The following is a 9981-nucleotide window of genomic DNA, read 5'->3' as shown; positions in this document are numbered from 1 at the left end:
GCCCCTCCCTCCCCGGCTCGGTGCCAGCCCGGTCACTGTTTGCCAAAGGCGTTTGTTGCTGCCCCTCCCGCTGCCAGCAGGGCTCCCAAGGGACAAAGAGGGGCACAGGAAGGGGTTCGGGTACCCAGACCCCCAACCCTCCTCCCCCCCCAAAGAAATCCCACGGGGATGTCAGCGCCAGCACTGCACAGCCGTGTGCTCTCAGCCCGAGCGCTTGGGGGGGGGCTGTGGCTGCCAACCCGGCCCCACGTTTGTCCCCATCCCAGCCCTGGGGGGGTCCCGGTGTCCCCGAGCAGTGCGAGGATCAGGAATCGTGCACAGCGGGGACAGCGAGTGGTGGGTGTGAGTGCCACCGCCATAGGGACCACGATGGCGTGGGGACCACGGTGCCACACCACGGGGACTGCAATGGCACGCCATGGGGGCCACGATGGCACAGGAGCAGGGTGGCACAGCACGGCTCTGCAGCAGCACAATACCGGGACCGTGATGGCACGGGAACCATGACGGCACACCATGAGGACAGCGATATCACACCGTGGGGACCACGATGGCACTGAGGAACCCCCCCCCATCCCCAGCCCTCCCCACCCCATTGCCCCATCTGCCAACCCAATGCCACCCCACGTCCCTCCTGGTGACCCCACGCTGCGCTGTGGTGCTCAGGGCTCCGGCAATGGGACGGGGCCCTACTCCTCCCCACCCCCCCCCGCCCCACGCTGGCTCCATATCCTGTTTACACACAGACCTGGCCCATGGGGGTGTCCCGTTCCCCCCCCCCCCGGAGCACAGCAGCACCCAAAATATCACCGTGTCACCGAGGGGCAGCCCACACACACCCGCGGTTTCCCCCCATCCTTTGGGTGGCACACAGCTGGGGGGGGGAGGGGGCTGAAGCTTGGAGGGGGTGGAAGCTGCAAACCCCCCCACGGGTGCAACCAGTCCAACCAGTCGCAGCTCCCAGCGAGCTGCAGGACGGGGGTGCGCAGCCCTTTTTGTGCGAGTGGGGCGACGGGTGGTGCGGGCGCAAACATCCCCCCACCCTAAACACCCCCAAGGATGGGCAGCCCCCCATTTCCCTGCTTCCCCCTGCACCCCACAACTTCGGGGCTTGCAGGTGACGCGTGCCCAGAGCTCAGAGCAGAGCAGAGGCAGGAGCGCAGCCCCCCACCCTCAGAGCAGGAGGAGACCCCCTCCCTCACCCCCACGTCTCCCCGTTGGGTCGGTTCTTACCTCGCCCAGGGCTGCGGGGGGGCCATGGGCCGCGCGGTGCCCGCTGCTGCCGCAGCCCTAAGGCTGAGTCAACCCCAGCAGGGCAGGAACCTCCGCAGCCGGCGGTGCCAAAGCTGGGAGTGGAGCCAGAGGTGCGCAGCGGACGGGACTGGGCTGAACTGGGCTGAACTGGGAGGCGTCAGGTGGACGGGGAGGGGAATTCACCGAGAGCGGTTGGAGGTGGAGGTGGTGGAGGTGGAGGTGTTGGGCATCGCCGACACGATGGAGGAGCAGAGTTGTGTGGGGAGCCTCTGCTGAGCCCCACCTGTGGGTTGCACTGGGGGGGACTGGGAGGAGTGGGATGGGGAGACTGGAGTGTGGCAGCCCACTGTGCCAGCCCAGATGTGGGGCACTTTGGGGCCTGGGGGAGGTGAAGGATCGCCATCGATGGATGCACCCACAGCCCCATGGATCCCACCCCCATGGATCCCACCCCCATGGATCCCATCCCTATGGATCCCACCCCCATGGATCCCACCCCATGCATCTCACCCCTATGGATCCCATCCCATGGATCCCATCCCCATGGATCCCATCCCATGGATCCCATCCCATGGATCCCATCCCATGGATCCCAGTCCTTCTCCTCACCCTGTGCCCCACTTTCCATGTTGGGGTGTGAGTGGGGGGGGGTGCAGAGCTCAACCCCACCAGCAAAGGGGGATTTATTTTTAGTGCTGTTTCTAAGGAAATGAGACTTCAGCAGCGGTCTGTCTGTGTGTCTGTGTGTCTGTTTGTGTGCTGCCCTCCCCTTCCTCTCCCCATGGGGTGCTCAGAGCTGTGCACACGTGTCCCCCAGCCCCACAACACCTCCCTCCCCCCAACCTCACTCCTTTTCCTGTGGGTACAGCAGAGATGCAGTGAGAACGGCCAGGTCTCTGCTGGGGCTCAGCAGCCCTCACTGCAGCGGATGGATGCACTGGGGTGATGAGTTTGCCAGGTCTCAAACCCGTGCTGGAGCTGAGCTCTGTTCACTGCAGTGACCACAGACAGTGCAGGCCGGGCATCCAGCACAGGAGCATCACCAGTGGGTGCTGGGCGTTGGATTCTGGGCTCTGGGTGCAGGATTCCGGGCTCTGGGCACTGGGTGCTGGCAGCCACCCCGCAGGCACCCAGAACAGGTTCTGCCTCATTTCTGCACCGGGTGCAGGGAGCGCGTGGGCAGAGCTGAGCCGGGTTTTGGGAGCAGATCCCAACCCCACACCCCACTGCCTCACATTCATCGTTCAGATCTCAGCGCTCCCAGGGGGAAACGGAGGCAGGGAGCGCAGGGCAGCTCATAGGTTGGACACCCTGGGGACCCCCAGGAAGGGCTGGGGGGGGCATGGAAGGAAACGGAGGCTTTGAAGGTGGCCGCGAAGGATGGGCACGCGGGGACGGAGCCGTGCACACCCAGGTGGGGGACCTCAGTGCATTTTTAGCTGCTGCTCTGGCACTGAAGGGACTCTGCTCCCCCCACGTGGGGCCATCGCGGGTGGTTTGGGGGAGGAACGGGCTGAGCTGCAGGAGCATCCTCACAGCTCGGGGCGGCTCTGCAGCTCCGCAGCTTGTGGAGGTCTGGCACAAAAGCCCTGGCACGGCAGCTGGTTCTGCCTGCACTGCAGCAAAGCCTTCCTGCTCTGCAGCAATCGGCTCCCAGCGCCAGCCCTGCTGCTCCCAAACCTCCCTGCACCGCAGGGCTGTGATTGCTGCCTCCGGCACGGGCAGCTCCGCGGGATGGAGGACGCCGTGCTCCCCAGGCGCAGCTCCTCGTGGTGCCTTCGGGTCGGAGCTGAGCTCGCCCAGGGGACAGCGTGGCCTCTTCTGAAAAACCTCGGCAGCGAGAGAGGCGCATGGAGACATCCACAGAAGTTTATTTCCCCTACCATCAGGATTATGAAACCACAGAAGCAGAGTTTAAATATTTACAAAGTAATCCAGCGCCCCACAGAGATCAAGGGAACAAAGGAAGGGGAGATGGAGGGATGGCCCCTGCCGAAGAGCGGCAGCAAAGCCACGGAGCTCTGCAGCGGCGGGGGGGGGGAGGGGAAAACTGGAAGGAAAGGGACAGAGCCAACCTTTGTGGCTGAGGGATGGGGGCGCAGCGAAGAGCAGGCAGGGAGATGGGGCACGGTGAGGGATGCACAGCCCTCGTCTGCTCGCCCCTCTGTCACCTCCCAGCCCTGGGGACACAGCAGTGGGTCTGCCTGCACTCACAGGGCTTTATGTCACACCAGCGATGTGCTAAAGCAGGAAATGTGAGTCCAGCACCGTGCCCACATCCCAGCCTGCAGGCTGCATTCTGTCCCTTCCCTTCCATGGGCAAAGGTGGCTCTGTGCGCTCGGTGAGGGTTGGGGCAGCTCTGTGGGACCTCTGCTTCATCTCAGCCCAACAGACCGCAGGGCTCTGCTGCTGCTGCAGGAGAAAAGTCTCTGTTCAAAACTCAGATTTGGTACAAAAGCACTGGGAATGGCACTGGACGTTGTCAAGGATCCCAGAGCGGGGATCCCAGCCTCCCCCAGCAGCTCCTCAGCTTTGGCAATGCTCGTACAGCTTATCTCTAACGCACGGGGACGCGGCCCTGTGAGTCTCTGGGTTATTGCTACTGCATCAGATGGGTTGGTTGGCTTCAGCCCACGGCTCCTGGCACGTCCTTGGAGGGTCTCAGACTTCCCTTCAGAATTGGGGCACGCTGGCACTCATCTCTCCCATCCACCTGGGGCACGTCGGCCCACAGCCAGGCAGGGCAGCTCAGCAAGGCTCCACGCTTCCCTCCTCAGGTTCTCTCCGATGGAGATCTCGGCCCTGCAGCCCGCTCTGCACTGGGCAGGAGGTGACAGAGCACAGAGACAGCAACACCTCCGGGTGGGGGGACGTGGGGGTGGGCGCTGAGGTCTGCACAGCACCAGCAGGAGGTGACACAGACAGCTAGGGGGCATGGAGAAGGGAGGGGAGCGAGGAGACGTTGAAACAGGACCATGGGAGAGGAGGAAATACAGAGACGCCCAAGGGGAGACCCTGTGCAGCTGGGAGCGAAGAGGGGGAAGCAGAGGGGAGGCACAGAAGGAGCCAGCAGGGACCTGGAGGGGGCTTCAAAGTCAGGGTGACACAGGGGTGGCGTGCAGACAAGAAGAGCCACGGCCACTGGAGACTGAAATGCAGCACGCAGCGGAGTACAGAGCTGGCCGATCAGACACGTGGGGAAAAGCCAACCCTCCCTCTGCCATCAGAGGGATCTGCTAATGGCACATCACCTCCAGCAACACTTCTGCAGGAAGCAGCCTGGCTGCCGGCCCCACAGGAAGCAGCACCTGCAGGCCAGCGCCTCAGAGATCCCACACCCAAACGTCCTCAGCTCAGCGCTCCCATCCCCCAGCACTGCCTGAGCCGGGGCACAGGAGGGCCATCAGATCCCAGCACGGTGAGAACAGCATTCCTCACACCCAAGCCAGTCCTGCGAAGCGCTTTTACCCCAAGCGTGCTGTGCAAAACGCACCGCTGAGAGCCCTCCTGCTCCCAGAGGAAAACCAGTGCCCTGCCTGCTGCTGCAAAGCCCAAGAAGAGCAGCCTGCCTGCCAGGCCCTCTGCCTCCCCTTACGTCTCCAGCTCAGGGCTCAGGTGCTGCTCTGGATGCCATCACAGCCCTACACGAAGCCTTCTGGCCCAGCAGCTCCCACCCGCTGCCACCTCTGCAGGCAGGGATTCGGTGACATGCAAAGCATGGAGGCTCAAAGGAAAGTGAAGGAGCTCGTGAGAAGCACAGTGACAACTTCAGGCACTCAGAGCACCGCGAGAAGCAGGGAAGCTGTATTTTCTCTGGCAGAAGCTAAAAGGGATTTGGCAGCAGACTCCCAGCTCTGCAACGTGCTGCTGAAAGCGTGCAGGCTGCTACGAGCCGTGCCCAAGCCAGTCCATCTACTTTCCTGCTTTTCTGGGCTCACCAGCAGGACCAGATGGATCTGCTCTGCCACAGAGCGATCCTCCTCAGGGTGCTGAGCCACCAACACCTTTCTATCACTGCTGGGGACTGGCAGCACGTGCTGTGGCAATGCACACCCCCAGCAGGAGCCCCAAACCTCCACTCCAAACCTTGTGCTAAGGGAGAGTCGTGCAAGAGGGACGCAGCCCCTCCTCGGAGGCTGGAAATCTAAGGAAGCATCTGATGAAGTGCAGGAGGAGGAAGGAAGAGGGGATGGGAGGAGGTGAAACCACTGGCGTTCCTGAACCAGCAGGCGGGGTTTGCCTTGAGCTGCCTGGGCTGAAAGCAAAGGTGCCCACACCTCTCCTTTCCCAACTGCCAAATCGCAGGGGGACCAAATTCAAGGAGAAGTCAGGAGGCTTCGGGAGCCCAGCACTGAGACACAGCAGCGACAGAACAGAAACAGGAGGGTAAGGAGGCAGTTCCAGGAAACGAGGATGAGCTGTGACAGTGGAGTGGGATTGCAGCCTTCCCAGGGCAGTGCTGTGCCTGCCTCACTGAGCCAAGCATCGCAGTTCCCTCCTTCGTGTGCCCACGGGATGGGAGCTCACAGCTGCTATCACCGCAGGTGAAGCGTCAGAACGACCGTCAGGATGGCGCCCAGGAAGAGGACAAAGGGAAGCCAGGTCTTCACAAACCCCCCTATGCTGCAAGACAAAAAGAAAAGGGAAAAAGGAGAGGATTTTAAGTCAGCAGAGGAATACAGGAGGGACAAAAAGAAGCAACGACAGATGGAGAAATCGGAGGGAGACAAATGCTTTCCTTATCCACTGCTGCCATCGATGGGGATCAGGTCCAAATCTTGATATGACACGGGGTCCCCAAAGAACTGTACCATGAGCCACGGGGCTGAGCTCTGCCTGCAGCACTGATGCCACTCACAGTCCAGCAGTGTCACATCTGTGCAGTCACACAGTGCAGTGCCACTGCAGCCAGTCTCTCTGATGGGGCTGCTGGCACTCAGCTGGCACAGCAGGGAGCACAGCTGGAGCTGCTGTCTGAGATCAGGCTGGACCCAGCAGAAAGGCAGCAGTGCAACAACGGCACGCAGGGCAGCTCTCACAGAACCTCCCCTCCAGGCCCAAGGAGTTGAAATGGAGACCAAGTGCCCATCCTTCATAACAAGGAAAGCTCAGGATTTCCCTCTCCGCTCAAGTTGGAAATCAGACCAGTTCTAACGCAAACAAGATTCAAGAGGGAAAAGAAACCAGTGACCCTTGGAGACAAGCCATCCTGTGACCTTCTGTTCTGACCTACCCCAGCCAAAAGACAACACGAGGGAAGATCTGCTCGCATCTCCCAAATTCCTGGCACCCTGAATTATTTGTTAGAGGCAGAATTTTGGGAACAGCGTTCAGTGCAAGCCAGCAAACACTCCTGGTTCTTCCCCTAAGCAGCAGCAGCAGGCAGTGATGGCACAGGACCTCTCACCCGCGTGCTGGAAGGAGGGGGGAGAGATGCTCCTCCTTTCCCAAGGGAAAGGCTGAAGCTCTGAAGGGGCAGAAGAACGAAAGAAGAGGATTCGGCTGCCTGCTGAATCCTGTCTGCTCCTCGGCTCACCTTACGTACTTCCCATAGAGGAGCGAGAAGAAGCAGAGTTTGACCATGTTCCAGGAGGTGCTGTTGTCGTATCTCATCAAGTTTAAGGCCAGAGCCACGTGAGAATGGCAGTTATCACAGCAAAGGTTGTGCTGGAACACAGAAAGGAGCGTTAGAATCGCCGTCCCTGTGGCTCCCTGCTCCACACTCTGCCCAGCCCCCCACGCAGAGGGCAGCAACCAGAGCCGCTCGCAGGCCGCACCATTCGGTGCTTGTACTCCTCCGAGGCGTCGTGCACAGCCGTGTCCCACGCATTGGGGCTGCTGGAGTAAACTTTGCCAGGATCCAGCTTCCAGTACCTGGGAAGACAAGAACGGATCAGATCCCTTCGCTGCTCCTTCACAACAGGCTCACAAAGCCCAGGAGCCTCAACTCCACCCCACACAACGGCGACGAGACGCAAGTGATGTCAGCACAGCACAGGCTCTGCTTGCGGCGCCTGCTGCCATCACAACCTTTGGGTGTTTCAGCACTTACTTGACTGGCTTCCCAAACGCCATGTTGTCTTCCTGCAAGGAAAGGGAGAAGGCTCTCATGAGGACGATGCTGTGCTGCATTCGTGGCTCAACACCCCCACAAAGTGAAAGCCCCCAACAATCTCAGGATGCCATCACAACTGCAAAAGGATTTAGGCCCAAAATTCCCACAAAGAGCACAGACTATGAGGTTCTTTCCTCCTGCCCACAAACCAAACCAGCCTCTGTTTGCCTGATCCTCCCACGCTGCACCAACGACCCACAGAGCGATGGCAAAGATGAGAGACATCCAACAGCACTGCTGTGCACAATACAGGGGTGGCTCAAAGCTCCCTGAGATGCAGACCAAGCCCAGATTTTGGCTTAAGCACCAGGAGCCACCTTGTACTCACTGAGACAAAATACGGCCCCGCAAAGTCCCGAATGACTCCCGTCGACGTGCAGATGCCCATATGGCCAATGATGGGGAAGAGCCACCTATAGAGGGAAAGGGTGAAGCGTCAGGCTGAGAGTCTGCCCCCAAAGCACAGCACTGTGCTGCCAGGAGCGGCCACGCAACAGACAGCACGGGGCAGACAGGCAGGGTTGGTGCATGAGGCAGCCAGGAGGTGACAGCAGGGGAACCAGTGCCAGGTGGAGATGCAGGAGTGTGCAAACAGAGGAAGAGCACACAGGGGACACCTGGAGCCGCGCTGCCCTGACAAGCAGACCCAGGGTTGGCTCTTCCATAGGGCGCTCAGGCTCCGTGCTTTACCAGCTCTGTGGTCCCACGTAAAAGGGTCACATCCAGAAGAAGCAGTCCTGGGATAAACCTGGACTTTTTGCTTTGACAAATGAGGGATAAAAAGGTCATCCTGCCCAGCTGCCACAATGCAGCCTTTCACTGCAAACCAGATTTTGGCACCGCAGGTAGGAAATGAGCTTCTTGGTGTTCCCTCATCCCTAAATGCTCCCCTTGTTTCAAAGGCTTCTCCTCGCCCCCACTATTCACAGAGAGCAGCAGGTCTGAATCCCAGCCCATCCATGGTCACGGTGTAACATCATCGTGCTGTCCCACAACTGCAGCCTTCCCAGCTCTGCTCACCTCTCCCATTCCTCACTCATTTCCCCACACAAGGCTGTGCCCAGTAACATCTCAGATGGCATCGCAGCAAGGCTACACAGGAACAAACCACGGTTCAATAAGAGAGATCCTAAAGTGACCAAAACGAGGAGACAAACCACACGTGCTGATAAGCACAGCTGAGATAAACTGCACACAGCTCTCATCGATAACATCACCCCACAGCACGGAGGATCTGCAATGAACCTTCTGCACTCGTGCCACTTTTCCCTCTCCTCTGCCTTTCCCAGCACAAAGCAGGCAGGCATTTCCCGGTCTGCACAAAGCAGGTTCTGTCAGCCAGGAGGAGCACAGCGCTGTCACAGCACTGCCACCTTCAAAGGCGCAGACGTTCCTCCCTTTTGTTTCCCATTCTCCTCTCAGCGCTGCCTACCTTTCGAGCTTCCCAATCCGAGGATGACAGGAAATGTCAGAGGGAGACAATTGGAGCAATTATGCAATCTAAAGAGAGATTTTGCCAAACAACAACGCTGGGATTTCCGCTGCGGAACAAAACCGACAGGAAGATGCCACAGCTCCCCTGGGGAAGGAACCCACGGGCAGACACGGAGACCCGAAAGCGGGGCAGCGCAGCTCCGAGCGCCCGGCGGGGGAGGGGAGGAAAAGGGCAAGAAGGCGAAAGCGGCGTGAAATCCTCCAGCACTGGAAGCGCCGTTCCCGACCCGCTCCACGTCTTCCTCCCGCCCCGCAGCCCGGCCCAGCAGCGCTCCTCATTGGAGGGCGAGGCGGACGGGAAGCAGCCCTCGGCGCGGCCCGGAGCCGCACGGCGCGGCCTCGCCCGTTCCCGTGCCCGTTGCCGCACGGCGGAGCGCAGCCGTCAGCCCCGGACCGCCAGGAGCCGCCGGCCCTCCCGCCCCGCACAACGCCTTGCCGCAACGACAGCCCCGGGCCGGCCCGCTGCTCCCGCTGCCGCTCCTGCCGCCCGGCCCCGCACTCACGTCAGCACGGGGATGGGCGTCCACACCACGCAGTACGGGAAGCGGCCGCGCTCCGCGTCCAGCCCAGCCCCGCCGCCGCCATTGAACTGCTTCATCTTTGCCTCCGCTTCCGCCATCACCTGGGCCCGCCCCCCCCCAGCCGGGCCGTCGTGGTGATGACGTCACTTCCTGGAGACCGCGGCGGCTTCCGGTTGCGGCTGGTAACCAGGAAGTGGGAGAGGCCCGGAGGCCGCGTGGGCGGGCGGGGCTCGGGGAGCGGCGGCGTTAGGAGGCAGGAGGGCGCCGGGCTTCGCTTCGCGGGCACGGGAAGCGATGGCCGCGGCGCTTTATCGCCCCTGACGCCTACCGTGTGCGGCCACAGGGCCCGCGGCCCTCCCGCTGTCCGTCCAGCCCTTGGCCGTCCCCTCTGGTACCTGGGAGAGAGCAGGAGGACGCGAGGAGTGACAGCATTTACAAATGAAGCAGCGGCTTACGAAAAAATAACAATTGCTTTATTAGGAAGTTTAATTAAACTACAGGAGGGAGCCGAGAAGGAAGGTGTTCGTTCCGGGTTGCCGCCATCACGATGCAGAAGGAGAGGGCAGGGATGGGATGCTGTGCCGATGGGACGCGTC

The 9981-nt window shown here is 61.0% G+C and overlaps 1 protein-coding gene across 1 annotated transcript; it reads right to left on the bottom strand.

Moving 5' to 3' along the window:
• Positions 1-3105: 3105 nt before the first annotated feature.
• TMEM222 (transmembrane protein 222) lies at positions 3106-9491 on the bottom strand. Its single transcript, XM_042834677.1, has 6 exons — positions 9368-9491; positions 7699-7783; positions 7308-7339; positions 7033-7129; positions 6792-6922; positions 3106-5878 (listed from the first exon to the last, which is right to left on the bottom strand). Exons 1-6 carry the CDS (start codon positions 9481-9483, stop codon positions 5791-5793), a joined length of 549 nt encoding a protein of 182 aa, XP_042690611.1. The 5' UTR covers positions 9484-9491; the 3' UTR covers positions 3106-5790.
• Between the last annotated feature and the right edge of the window lie 490 nt (positions 9492-9981).

The sequence above is a fragment of the Centrocercus urophasianus genome, unplaced genomic scaffold, assembly GCF_019232065.1.
Source record: "Centrocercus urophasianus isolate 14NV4802_14NV808 unplaced genomic scaffold, USGS_Curo_1.0 seq_48, whole genome shotgun sequence".
Classification (NCBI taxonomy): domain Eukaryota; kingdom Metazoa; phylum Chordata; class Aves; order Galliformes; family Phasianidae; genus Centrocercus; species Centrocercus urophasianus.
This window is presented reverse-complemented; position numbering and strand designations above follow the sequence as displayed.